At 44.7% G+C, this 14,884-nt stretch overlaps 1 protein-coding gene across 5 annotated transcripts in view; it reads left to right on the plus strand.

The window, feature by feature from the left end:
• Positions 1-14,884, plus strand: part of EYS (eyes shut homolog) — a 567,790-nt gene that overhangs the window by 175,483 nt on the left and 377,423 nt on the right. For all 5 annotated transcript variants that reach the window (XM_081905892.1, XM_081905891.1, XM_081905893.1 and 2 more), the window contains 2 exons: positions 4,844-5,103; positions 14,553-14,649. In XM_081905892.1, coding sequence (XP_081762018.1) covers positions 4,844-5,103; positions 14,553-14,649 — 357 coding nt within the window. The remainder of the gene's footprint in view (positions 1-4,843; positions 5,104-14,552; positions 14,650-14,884) is intronic.

Here is a 14,884-nt window from a genome sequence, read left to right on the forward strand (position 1 = left end):
ACACAGTGGTTTGAGGACCTCACCATCCTTCCTGTAATGTGTGAATTCTGAACTAAATATCTACCACAAGCTATCTCCTGGAGAGCTGCCTCAGTTGTGTGGCCTGACTAGAGAAGTTACTACCCTGGAGAGGCTCTGGCCTCATCAAGATTACATATTAATCTACCATTAACTCAGCTCACAGTAGTGTTTTCATACATAAACAACAGAAGACAGTAAACTTGCTTCATTCGAACACATTTCTCTTTAACTTTTTTCTTTAATGAAGAAACAAATTTAACAAACAAACAAACAAATTAAATCAATCAATCAATAAAAAACTGGGCCAAAAAGGTCTTGCCCACTTGTGGGAGGGGGAATCAATGACGGGGTGGTGGATGATGATGGGGCTGTTACAAATAAGATACATTTGCTTATTTTTAGAACGTTTTTTTACATAGCAGAACATGTGTGCCTTTATTTCAAATGGTGCTTGTTAGGTTATTTAAGCAGGCTTCAGCCACGTATGGTTCCAATAGCTAGCATCTTGGATTTGCCCAAAATGGTGACTTGCAATAAAACTTGATAGCATGCACAGGAAAGGAAATATACAGTGAATTATTGTTGAATGAGCCCTTGATACAGTTACTTTCAGCAGCTTTGTTGTCCCATGGAGGTGGTGAATGAATGGGTTGTTTTTCCTCATCTTCCTAATGCAGGCTTTTTGAAGTACAGATTATGGAAGGATGAGGTGGTTGCAATTGAAGGAGAACATTTAGTGTATTCAACTTGGAGAGAGAAGTTTAACTCAGATACCTACTTTCTGCGCTTGGAATGTTTAAGAGGAGGCAGATTGGAGGTTGCATTCTAGCATTGCAGCCTTGAACAGTTTGTATTGTGGAAGGGCCTGTAGCTACGGCAAAAACAAGTGCTTTGATTGATCCTTCAGCAAGCTTGGAAGAAACATCAAACTCGAAAAAGTCCATTAGCTTTTGTTTATCTCCCATCTGACAATGGGATGCAGGTCGCTTTTCCAGAAGGACTTGGTACGGTCAGCTCTGCTGGCTACGCAAGGGCATTTTGTCAAAATCTGGCAACTTCTTTCTAATGTAAAACATCTTCTGCAGTTACCTGCAGCAGATTTTGTTTGGCAGGCAATTAACTGCATTTGCTTTTCAATCTGGGATTTTTTAAAAAAAGTGCTGAAAATTTCCAAGGTAATAAACACCTCGCAGCTCTTTGTCTCAGCAAATAGAAATATGACATTATTGCAAACAACAAGCCAATGATTCATTAAGCAGTTCCAGCAGCTCTGTGTAACGGTAAATTGTAGCCCCAGTGATCGAAAAGGGGAGAGACTGGCGTTACTTAGGAATAGGGAGGCATGCAAAATGAAGTCACATGGGGATTCTGTTAGGAAGGAGATCAGGGCTGAAGGCATGCAACTAGCCTAACTAGCCCCTGCTCGTTTTCTTTCAGTCCCCAAACGATGCTGTGTATACGGCTGATTTATTCTTTTGCTAGAGCAGGTCCAGTGTTCTGTTTTGTATCCACGTTTTCAAGTCGTGCATTCAGATTGCAGCTGAAGATAGGATTCTTCATTATGTTACAGCTAGAAAAAGCAGTGGAGTGTTTTTTGTTGGCGCCCAGGGCAGGTGTGCTGGGGGGGTGCACCACCAGAGCGACCCCTGCTCACTGGAGCCAGAAGGAGATCAGGTAAAGGGTGCAGCCCCACCACACCATCCACTGCCGCTTATGATTTGTGTTCATTTGGGGGCCTCCTACCCCCACATGTTGATGGTGGCATTTATGGAGAAATAGTCCTTGCCAACTACTTAAATTGATGAACACATTTGGACTGTTCTGCTCACATGCACAGGCACCTAGGAGTTGAAAAGCAGTAACAACAGCAGCAATAGCTTTTTAAAAACCCTGCAGGGTGCACCCTAGGTCTCAGGCCTGTCTCATGCTTCACTTTGTGGCATCGTTTGTGACGCTTCACATTGGCTGTGGGACAAAAGGGCAGCGTATAACTCCAACAGCATTGAGATAGGGAGAAGAAAAATGCTGTTTACTTCTTCCAATATGGGTGACACACATGACATTTTTAGTTGAGGGAAGCACAGAACAAAGAAAAAGGTCCTTTCCTTCCAAAAGGCATACATCAATATGTTTATTTTATTTTGGCACACCACACCGGCAACAAATGCTTCCAGATAGTTAGTGTTGATTAAAATTAAAAGAAGCCAAGTAGGGAAGTGCCATTATAAGCAGGGCCATGAGGGTTATTTGGAGAGGAAACACAGGTGCATCTCATTATCCTCATCTGCATCATTAACTGCAAGGCATCTTAGAGAAGGGCAGGCTTTGAAAAGCAAGTCCCCTCATTCCATGCTTAAAATGTAGATATTCTGTACTGTAACTCGGCCCTCCACACTCCTCCTTTTCTCTCCCTCCCAGTGCTCAAATGTGGAGAAACAGCAGCCTTCTAATATGTAGGAGTTTCTGATGTGTCAAGTTTCCATTCAAAATGCGCTGGAAATGTCAACGCATGTGGCGGTTTTCTAACGTGCTGTGGCTGTCATCAGGACACTTAGAGAGCAGAAGTAATAAAGGTGATCAGTACACTGCACATTTGTGTCAATTAAATTAGGGCATGCAGTCTCATCAATGTTGCCTTTCATAGATCTTAGGGAAACTTTTATAGTTTAGAAGCCAGGCTACGTATACTGTGCTCTAGACGCTCACATGTGTTTGAAAGAGAGATTGAAGGGGCTGGGGAACATTTCAGGGCCATATCCAGTGCTGCATCTCTGCTGGCACAAGGGACTTCCATTGGTGCAATGCAGTTTCATTTTCCTCTCCTGTTCCTTATGGCCCATTGGGCACCAGCCAAATCAGCTATTGGGGGCAAACCATTTAGAGCAGACTCTGAGGGGCATGTGGGAGGGCAGAAGAGAAAACTGAAGTCCCATTGCGCTAGCAGAATCCTTTTGTCACAGCATTGGGTACAACCCACAGGGGACGCTAGGTCTGCTTACAGCCAGCCCATTGAAATGAATGGACGTGACTGAGGACTCAACTAGACTTCCACTTTTCCCTCTGCGTTCCCCCAGGGAAACCTAATCTTTACCGCTGAATTGGAGCAAACGTCAAACAGGCTTCCCACAGATTGTTGTTGGATCTGATTCAGTGCTAAGTAGCGGATTTTGCCAAGGAAAGTGTCAGGGCAAAAAGAAAACCGCTTGGACAAGTGTGAGTGTAGACAAGCCGTAACTTAGGTTCATTCATGTCAGTGGGTAGCATTCAACGTTGCACTATGGTGAATGCTCTGTATCCACAAGCATTTCAGCTTAGCAGACAGAACAGTCCACCTCCTTGTGCTGTCATTCTCCTGACCCCCAACAGAACCAATTGTGGGGGGCTTGGGGAGGGGAGTGTGGGGTAAAACCCCATTGTGCAAGTGGAAGTCCTTGCATAGGACTTCTGCTTGTTAGGTGAATCCCACCCAGCTGGTCAGTTCTTAGTTGGATACATCTAACAATGAGAGAAAATGCAAACAATAGAAGGTTTTTTTGGGGAGGGTCACTCAGATTGAGGGCCATACCATTTGGCCCCATTCCCATCACTTACTCTGACAGTCCTGTCACCTTCCTATCTTCCAAGATTTGGGGTAAACGTCTGTACAGAAAAGCCTCTGTGTACAAACAGACTCTCCTTATAACTGGGAACCCTGCACAATCAGGGTTCCCATTAGCAGACAGAGCCTGTGCACATTGGATTGCCCCTATGCGTGGCTGGCAGAGAACAACAAGGCAGGCTTAGCTGGTGCAAGTTTTCTGCTTATTGTGTGAGTGCCTGAAAACAACTTGCATCTTCCCTGAATTAGGCTCAAGTGGAAAAATAGCTGAACTTGGTCAAATCTGTGTTCAAATCCCACCTTTCTCTCAGACCACCTTTACAATCTAATCTCAGCACCACGAGGATGTGCAAGAAATATACATTGGCTTCTTAGGTAGCTTCTCGCGGAATTGATGAAACTACACAAATACTTTTCTTTCTTTCAAAATAAAAAAATCAGGAGGCTACATTTCCCAGAATTCTCTGAGATGGATTGATTGTTAATCAACTCAGAGAATTGTAGCTATGTGAGGGGAATAGGACTCTCCTAATAACTTTTAGCAAACTTAGCAAACTTCAGTTCCAAGGATTCTTTTAAAGTGGTATGATACCGTTGTGCAGATATGGCCTGTGGTGGAACTTTCTCTCCAAGCACATTTGCCTGGCACCATCATTGCTATATTTCATCTGACATGCTAAGCCTAATGGCCTTTAATGGAAGAAAATATTCATATACCGGTACTCTTAGCTACTGCCTATTTATTTTCTTTAAGACTGTGCTGCTATAATTAATTTCTTGCTTTATTTGACTGATTATTGGTATTTTTATACTGTTCTAAATTGCATTTGCAACTGTGAGTCATTGTGGGGTCCTAAATGATGGGAAAGCAAACTATGCACATTTTACATACTTATGTATTTGTGTGGCCATTTCTGCATGTGGAAGTCAGGTAACACTGAGCATGATGATGGGGCAGCTATTTTATTTATATGTTACATTGTTCCCTTTATTTTTAAGCACTTTCTCCTTCTCTTTCTCAGATATGAATTTCTTTGTTCTATGTAGCAGGGTTTATTTTTACTTGCTGAGGAAAAAGACCCTGGGGAAACTGTAAGTCAGCACCGAAAACACAGATCAAAGCAATGGGGCAGATATAGGAGACTGTTGCAAGTGTTTATGTTTTTTGTTGTTTAAAAAGATTGCTTTCACCTCTTTTCATTATCCTCTCTCTTCCCCCTTTAGTTGTTTGTGTGCAGCAGGCTGGACAGGGCAGCAATGCAGCGAAGATATAAATGAATGTGATTCTGAACCATGCCTGAATGGAGCCACCTGCCATGAGTCCACTGTCTATGGGCAATTTCTATGTGTTTGCCCTCCATTTTATATTGGAAGGACTTGCCAGTATCGCTACAACCCATGTGATGCCCCCTACAACCCATGTATCAACAACTCTACTTGTTTGGCACAAGTTAATGGGAAGCCATTGTGCATCTGTCAAAAAGGTAAATGGCACTACTTATCAAAACGGTTGCATGCAAGTCACACTGTGGAATGCTGTCAATTTTGTAGCCTTCTGAATTACTGTTTTAAACAGTGTGTGCATAAAGTTTGGCGCAAGACATTTCCCAGTCCTACCAACACTCAGTGGTGTGTACATTAGGCCGCCGGTGTCAAATGAGCTGCATTTTATTCTGAACCTTCATCCGGCATCCAAAATAGTCAATGATCAATCAGGATAATAGTGGGGACCGGCCAGAGGCTTCAGACTGGCAAAGGGGAAGCTGGCTTTGGCAGTAATATGGAGCACAAGGATCATGGTGTGATGATTATAAAGGCCTTTTTGAATACAGTCATACCTCGGGTTACAAACACTTCAGGTTGCGGGTTTTTTGGTTTTTTTTTGGGGGGGGGGTTAAGGACGTGCTGAAACCTGGAAGTACCAGAATGGGTTACTTCCGGGTTTCAGCAGTTGTGCATGCGCAGAAGCACTAAATCGCGCTTTGAGCATGTGCAGAAGCACTGAATCGCAACCAGCACGTGCACAGAAGCAGCACTGTGGGTTGCGAACGCGCTGTGGCTTGTGAATGTGCTTCCCACATGGATCACGTTTGCAAACCGAGCGTCCACTGTATAGCAGCTTGCTACCCCTAGCTCCTCTGAGGAGTCCTGATCCAGCCAGGTAGAGCATTTCAGCCATGGCAGAAGGGGAGCTAAGCATGACCTCCAAGGAAGCTGGCAGTCCAAGTGAAGCCCACCAGCAAGAAAAAAGGGAGAGAGAGAGAGGGGGTGTGTCTGAGGAGAAGAGTGAGAAGGAGGCTGGTGGTGCTATTGGATGGGTGAAACAGAACATCGCCTTAATGTGCCATGCTGGGTCAGAAAATGGAGCAGCAGCAGTTTCAAAGGGTGAGATGGAGGCAGTGTCAGCTTGGGCTTTCTTCTGTGCACGTGGACAAGTTCTTCTGTGCCATCTGCAATGAAGGCAATTGAATGCAAGCCAGAAGGGAATGCTGCTACTGCTGTGAAAGCATCTCGAGACAAAAAATGGCCCTGCCTGGAAGCCAAAGCAGCTTCAGTCACATCTTTGAAATTCTAGACTTGCTGCAAGTGGCAAAAAGAAAAGGTGTAAAGAGAAGAGCAGAACAAAGTAGGGCATGCCAAGGCACTACTGTCTGATGCTTTTCTTCAAAAAATACCATGAGCACAAGGAAATGAAAGGAAGGAGCCTATGAGCATGTGCAGGTAGCATTAGCCATGCTAAGGGTTACCAGGTCAGATGGCATGAATTCCAGGGAGCCTCATTTGAATGCTATGAGATGTTTGGAAAGCAGCCTTCCCCCAATGTGGCAACCTCTGTGGTTGGAATACAATTCCCATCATCCCTGATCATTGGGCATGCTGGATAGGGGTGATGGGAATTGTAGTCCAACAACATATGGTCCTGTGTAGGGCAGAACTGATAATATGGTCCTGTGTAGGGCAGAACTGTGATAATAGCCTTCCATGCAACAGGAAAGGGGCCCTCGTAATTTGAAAATGGCAGCTATCCTTTGCTGCTGGTCATCATGGTAATACATTACTTCCAGTATCCAAGGTAGTATGCCCTTGAACACCAGTTGATGGGAAGCACGAGCAGGAGAGTCTAGTGGGAGAGATCTCTTGTGGGCTTCCCACACACATCTCACTGACTAACAAGATGCTGTGCTTTTGGTCCAGCAGAACTCAACTTGGGTCCTTTTGCAATTGATTAATACTGCATTACTGTAAAAGGAAGGTATCAAGCTTGATTTGCAGTGCTCCTGGTGGGGAATATCCCATTTTAACATCAGGAATAAAACTCTAGGTACTTCAAGAGGTATTTGGGGCTTTTCTCTGAGAAATGCAGTATGTGATAACGTGAGTGGTATTTTGTCTTCTGCCAATGCTTTGCAAGCAGTAACCTGCTATTTATTGTTTGCTATTGATTAGGTAAATATTTACATGCAGCGGTTCACAAGGTTGGTGTAAATTCAGTAGGCAGTTCCTGTTTACTCAACAGAAAAGGCTGCAAGGTCAAACCATCAGAAACGCCAGACTGAAAATATCCCAGAGTTTCCTCTGAGCAATATGCGACTTTGCTGGGAAATGTGAAAAAGCCACCTTGTGTAAATAAATAAAAAAAGAAGTGTTGTTCTCCAGGGCTGTATCAGATCATTTCCATGCACTATTGATTTATAATTTGTATCCCTAGCTAGACTGATTTGCATGACCACCAGCAGCAAGCAGTTGCATTTAAATGTGCCTATTATTCTAGTACACATGCTACTAAATATCATTACCATAGCAATACATTAGCACTAAATGTATATTTGTTAGGCGCCCAATTAATATGCCAATTTACAAAACAGCTTGCTGAAAAATAAAAATCATTTTGTTTTATAACTTAAATGACTGAACTTTCTTTCTAGCCCAATACATGAACGAGTATTTACATTATGATGCTTTTTGAAGATTTACTTTGTGCAAATACTTTGAAAGCTGCAAATTGATTGCAGTTGATGATGTTACTTTGTAATAATGTTGCTAACATTTTTAAAATGTGTTAAACGGCTTTAAGTAGCAGATAGAGACTTTTTTGAAAAGAGAGAGAAAATGCCCAGTCAGTTCTCATTTCTTTTTGCTAGATCACATTAAATTAACCTGAAACTTGGCTCTAGCTGGCTGGCCTCTTCCTAATTTCTGTATTCACCCAAGTGATCAGTAGTATTTTCCTTTAGGAATCTAAGGTTGCTTCCAGATTACCTGTTTATGAAGCGTTCATCTTGATTTGTTTGCTCAAAGTTTACAGGGAATGTTGATGACTGTTGAACATTCATTCTGATATGTTTTGAGGAGGTTATATGATGTTGCATCAAGCAGTTGTTACTGTACATTTGCCAGTGCATTTTCCTGTCACTTCCCTTATTGCAAAAAGTCCAATTTGGGAAGGAAGTGGGGTTTGTTGCCCAGGAGTGCCAAATCAACTTTAGTTGTATAATCTAAACTTGCCAGTAGGACAGTGAATCCCACCTGGAAATAGTGATAGTCTGGAAGTGCCGTAAGGGTCTTTTTTGATGTTATGTTGAACCCATACAGGTAATTCTATGATTCTGTGAACTAGGCCACAGTCAGTGGCATGGGTCATCTCACAGTTTATTTACTTGAACCCAGCATGGTGATCTTCCAGAACATGGGTCAAATCCATCCCTGGCACTCTCTATGGACCCCTCTCCTTAGACCACTGTAGAAATAATGGAGGATGGCACAGGAGTTGAATGCATGTGAGCTGTGAAGGAGCAAGCAAGCAAGCTCCAAGCAAGCTGCCGGCTAGCTCTGCAGAGGCTCCTTTTATTAGCAGAAATCAACAATTGAAAACAGTAGTGAAACCACCCTGAACTTAACGTATTTCCAGCAAGGCGCATTTCCAGCATTAGTGAATACATGTGTCAGACAGGTGTTTCCCCCAAATGTTCCCTGATACTCGAAAGTCTGTATCATTCGATATGTTCTAACCAAGTGGAACATTAAGCAAAGCTTTCTGTGAGGGAGGCAAAGGTCAGAGAGTGGGCATGGCAGCTAGACACACTGTGTCTTATGCCGAGGTGGGGGTGTGCCCCCACGCTGCATCCGCATCCCCACAGACCACACCCTGTTTCAACTCAGTGGCTCATTGCTGTCATTCCACTCCTTCCACAGTTGGCCCAGCCACCATGGTCACTTGCCCCTGACCACTTTTCCCAGAGCAAATCCAGCCCTTGCCAGGAGGGCAAGCACTCCCCAACCTTGTTCTATTTCATCCAGAAATCTGAGGAGGGACAATTGCTGTCTTTTCCAGCACTGAGAACTGGATGCTGTGGATTAAAGGAAACACTCTTAGAGAACAGTTCGTTGTAAGTGTCCTCAGGGTATCTTGGTGTGACCCAGTCTCGCTATGGTACAACGATACTGGAAAGTGGGGCTGCATTCCCTTAAGCCTTTTCATGTTTGTTTGTTTGTTTTCTTCTTTTTCTTTCTAAAAAACCCTTATTGAAGTAAATAGGAAAATAACACACCATTGAGATCTGCATCCTGATTTCTGATGCCTGTGTTCAAGTCTTCATTCTGTGGGGCCCAGAGATGGAGCAGTAAATGTAACAAGTGCCTTTGTCTAAAGAGGAATGTGTGCCATGGGTTGCTGATAAAATAGTAAGAAGTAAATCTGCCATATTTTCCAAAGTTGCGGAGAACGAAATCTATTAGATAATATATATTGCTTTTCTCTGTGTGTGTTTGTATCAGAGATTGCATGCCTCCATGATAAGAATGGCATTACTTAGTTTTATATTGTTCAGAAATAGATTTTAGAAGGCCCACTTTAGATGAAAAGAACCTGAAGGAATGTCATTTCATGCTGAAGTACTGACTTAGTACTGGAGATTATCTCCCTATGTTTGCTACTTAGTAACAATAAAGCACACTACCCTGAACTTTGAATGCTCTTTTGTCAATATGTTTTAGCTTCTCTGGCCCAGTCTCAGCTCTTTTTTTAGTTAGACCAGCATCTTCCAAGATAAATTATTAGATCTCCAGCAGCTTTTTATGCTGCTGGAACTGATTCAGATAACTCTGAAAATGGCAGAGTAGCAGCAAGAATGTGATTGCATGGAATGGGTATCACAGGACTTCACTAGTTGTTAGAACAGGGTTGGGAACCTCTGACCCTCCAGATGTTATTGCACCCAACTACAGCGATGGGAGCTGTAGTTCAACAACATCTGGAGGCCACAAGTTCCTCCTGCCTGGTCTAGAGCTGTCTTAATGAATGAGGGATCCAACATTGATGTCAAGTTTAATTAAGTGCTGGACTGATTATTTGGCACTTTATCAAACCACTAGTGTGGCAAAAGAAATTGCAGGATCTTCTTTTAAAAATGCAAGAGCCACTGCATAAATGCAATTAATATCACAGCAAAAGGGCTCTGTGTTGTATTATTGATGAATCACATGGTCAGGTGACAGAACTCGATATCCTCAGTACATATTGTAAAAGCCATGCTTTACATTTCCTTTAAATAATCAAAGTGAGATCTAATGAAACTCTTTTAGCTTGCTCCCAAATAAGTCTGAATGACTGATTACTACTACAGCATAGCTAGGTCCCATGTTTCCCCCTCCCCATTAATGTCAATAATAATAATAATAATAAATAATAATAATTTATTATTTATACCCCACCCATCTGGCCGGGCTTCCCCAGACACTCTGGGTGTCTTCCAACAAAATATTAAAATACCATACTGCATCAAACATTAAAAGCTTCCCTAAACAGGGCTGCCTTCAGATGTCTTCTAAAAGTCTGGTAGTTGTTGTTCTCTTTGACATCTGGTGGGAGGATGTTCCACAGGGCAGGTGCCACTACCGAGAAGGCCCTCTGCCTGGTTCCCAGTAACATTGCTTCTCGCAGTGAGGGAACCACCAGAAGGCCCTCTGCGCTGGACCTCAGTGTCCTGGTAGGACGATGGGGGTGGAGACACTCCTTCAGATATACTGGACCGAGGCCGTTTAGGGCTTTAAAGGTCTAGAAAGAAGAACCTTGTGGTTCCTTCTCATCCCAGTTTCCTGGGGCTAGCGAAACTGGCAGTGGAAGCATTTCCCCAACCCAAGCCATGATTACGGTACTCTTTGCAGATGTTGCTGGAGTGGCATAGGATCCAGGAATTGAAAACAGATCCCCCACTTCTCCAGTAATGTGTAGTAGTAGAAAAGAGAATATGTGATGGGACTTGTCACATAGCAGCACTTAAACAGAGCCGAAGTTGTAAGAAAAACATTCCTCTAGAGTGGATGCAGCAAAGCCCAACAGTGTATATAGGCTGAAGCCCTTCCCCAAGTTGCAACAAAGGAGAGAGCTTTCTGGGTGGTTGTGGAATACCCTCTCTAAAGTGGTGCGTGGTTCAAACGTTCCATTTTCCCGTACATTGTAATTTATTTGGTGCCTTAGCCTAGTGTATGTTTTATCTGTTGTCTTATATTACTGCTAGCTGTTGGCATCCATCTGTCTCAAGAGACGATGGGGTGTGCCTCCGGGAGTGAAGTCAAACTGCTGTGTTAGCAGCACCAAAGTGTCCTCAGCAAGGTGCAAGCCTGGGCTGTGTGTATGGAGGTCTTGGGCTGCCCAGCCAACAAGACCTCCCTGTTGGCCTTGCAATATGTTTGGCACCATCTTGGCTGCAGGAGTTGCTGGAAGTATGGCATATAAAGTGCCATCCTACCGTCTTGGGGACTTCACTTCAGATTTGTGTCGGGTTTGCTCCCTGTGTAGGCTTTGCTCCTTAGACTTATGTTGTGGTTCGAGGACCCGACCCCCGCGAAGTAAAATGAAGACACAGGGACACGTGATATAAGGTTAATGGGCTAGAAAAGGCCACAACTTTATTGATTACAGCAATGAAAAGGTATTGGCTTAGGCATTGGATCGCGAAACAAGTGGGTTTATTCACCAGGGGTTCATCACCAGTTGATGCTAATCCAACTATAGGCTCACCCCTGATGTCACCGAGGGTCGTGCCATGGCCTCCCGCCAAGCAGGCTTCGGACGGAATACACGACCGCCAGATTCCATTAACGGAATACCCCTAGAAATTGAAGGCATAGGCGATGGCCACACCTAGCACTTCAACACACCACAACAGATTATTCCAATGCCTAACCGCCACCCGAGCTAAAGGCTCGCCGCCAATACCTTCAACGCTGCAACCAATCCCAGATGCTTCTGCTGACGCTAGCTAACCAAATGTCGTTCCCCAGATCCGATATGTGGACGCCGTCATTCCGGTATAAAGCTTGGTCGCCGATCCGGATACGGTCATGATAAATGACTCGGCCATACATAAAGCGCACCCAACGGGCTACCGCCCGATTTACGAGTTTCCTGGTTCTTTCAATGGCCATACAGCCTTGCGCGCCGCGCCAAACAGTTCTTTTCAAGAAGCAGGACCAGAACACCGTTGTTCTGGGACACAAGGCTGCAAATGCATTCAAGTCTCTTTTTATGCTCCACAACAAGTCCACACTCCTTCTGTTGGCGAGGTCATTCTCCCCAAATGAATTGCAAGGATGTCGGGAGGGCCGCACTTGGCTACTTTCTCCCACAGCAATGGCATAAGCTCCTCCCAACGCATGCCTCTTGTCGAAAACCAGGAAACTCGAACACCATGTGGAAGGCCACGATTGTGTGCAAGGCCGCAGCTCACCGCTTGTACGCGGGCCCAATGAACTATACTGTGGACGCAACTCCACACGCTTCTCCTGAGCATAGCTGGGGGTAAAAGACAGAAAAGAAAAGGCGGATAAGTAGGGTAAAGCGCTGCAGGTCGCATATTAGACTTATAAGCATTGGATTTCCCACCGGCCCATTTCTTTGATCCTGTCCGCCGGTAGCCCCAGGTGCACGGCCGTGGTTGCGGCGCCAATCCTAAATGAGTGTGCAGCGTACTCCTGGGAGGATAGACCACAAGCCTCAATAGCCTTGCGAAGTACTCTGGTGAATTGGTGCCTCAACAAGGGTGACCCATCTTCATGGACCAGAAACGGACCCGGGCTGGGCGGTCTGAGGTAGAGGTACCGCCTAGTGTCCTCTACCAAGCATGGGCCCTGCTGTGCCGACGCCGTGAGCTTAACTAGGACACCCTTACCAGCCTGATCAGTCTTGGACTGACATATACGCACTGTCATGTTAGAATCGGACAACTGCACGTCCTCGCACAGGAGGCCGCGTGTTGGACCTCGTGCACTAACTTCAAACACCACCTCACCAACTCTAAGCGCGCCAAAAAGGCGATAGCGTAGCAAATTGACCTGAGTTTTATGTGTATCTGTGATAACAACTTGGAAGGAATCGGCTTACGGCCCTCGGCCCTGTGAGGTTGTAACCTGCCCCAACCCTCAATGGCTCTACGGATCAAGAAGTCGCTACCCGGGTCATGAGCAAATGTAGCATTTGAAAAGAAGCTGATGGCGGCTACATGAATCTTTAAGGTTTTAGGAGCACATCCCAGATCATAGAGATGGGAAAGGTACTGCAAGACATCGTCAGAGGTAGGAGGTACGTCATGTGAGAGCCCAGATAACCCAGACCTGAAACCAAGGAAATCACACCAGGCCTTCTTGTAGGACCTGAGAGTGGAGGGTGAGAAATGAGGCCGGGGGGAGGCTGGCACTGCAGCATAAAGGCTGCTGGACACGCCCCCCCATGGCACCTGGTTGGATGGCCACCGGGGGGGCGTGAGTGCCAGCCAGGTGAGCTGGAGGCAGGGGGCAACGCCCCCTGCTAGGAGCGGTGCTCGGGCTCCCGTCCACAACCACTCCCCTCTCTTTCAGGGAGGAGAGTCTTTCTCCTGAAGATATCCTGCAAAGCAGTGGAGGTTTAAGATTAGACTTTTCCTTCTTCTAGATGGACTACCTTCCCAGGTTGACAAGCCCCATTTCTCCCTCACTTCCCTCTACAGCACATGCAGAAACCAGCATCTTGACTGTTGGACCCAATATTGGTCTTGTCTGCTCAATCCGCCAGAAACTGTCTTCACATGCAAGGGAAGTCCTTAACTCACTGAGGGTTTGAGACCCATCATCTATCCTTACCTGGTATAGCTGGTCAGTCAAGGCTTTTTACTGGGGTGTGGCTGCTGCCGCATGCTGACAGCTTCTAGGAACCACAGGTGAGAGCTAAGTGCAATGTGGGGACCAAAGGTTGACAAGCTACCCCAGAAGGAGCACAACATGTCCCCCCACCAGAGGTGCTACTCCTCCCCTAATTATTGCTAATATTATGGTTTTATTGTGTATCTTAATATTTCATGATATGTATTTATTATATATACTTCTACTCTGGAATTATATTGTATGAGGGGTGGTATACCAATGTTCTGAATATATAAATGTTTTGAATAGGTAAATATAAAGCCTGAGCCTTCTGAAGATGAATGTGTCATCTATTAAAAGCTTACGGCATCCATTTCAAGCCACTGTCCCTTGTGATGTTTAAAAGTAAATGGGTTATGGAGCGGAGGAGGAGAAATTTTGTTTGGTCGCTACTGAAATGATATATTAAAACTTGTCATGCAGTGGATTTGCCTTGCGTTTTGAGATAGTATAGCATCCCTCTTTTTGATGAAGCATTTCCAAGCTTTTAAACCAGGCTCAATTCCCCAGTAGAGTTAACCAGATGCTCATTTCTTGCATTCAGTCCTATTTGTGGCTCTGTGCTCAAGCATTATTAGATGTGCCGGTATTCTTCGAGGGGAAGCATTGCCCATTAGGTTTGAAGGATAAAAAATGCTTCGAGTGTTTTCAAGTTCCATTTGGAAGGCATTCACCTGGGCCTTTGTTATCACTGATCCTGACATTCAAACTGACTAGCCGAAATCACTGATCCATACCTGTTTCATCTATCTTTCAGGATTTGAAGGTGCTTACTGTGAAATTGACAACAATGAATGCATCTCCAGCCCGTGTAAGAATCAGGGTCACTGTGTGGATGGGGTTAACGGTTACAGGTGAGGAAAAACAGCCCAAGGGAATGACGTTGCTAGATTTGACTTGGGAACGCTTTAAGACAGAGACAATGGATTGTAGCTCATGTGATTTTAGGTGATTTGTGGATAATGTTGTTGCCGCTGAATTATCTAGTGCATGACTGTGATCATTATAATCAAGCGCTCTGCCACAAGACCTTCCCAACTTGTCTATTTTCTAAAATGGTGCGCCAACCAAGGAAATATGAACAAATAT

This window comes from Podarcis melisellensis (genome assembly GCF_964234715.1).
Source record: "Podarcis melisellensis genome assembly, chromosome: 3".
In the NCBI taxonomy this organism is placed as follows: Eukaryota; Metazoa; Chordata; class Lepidosauria; order Squamata; family Lacertidae; genus Podarcis; species Podarcis melisellensis.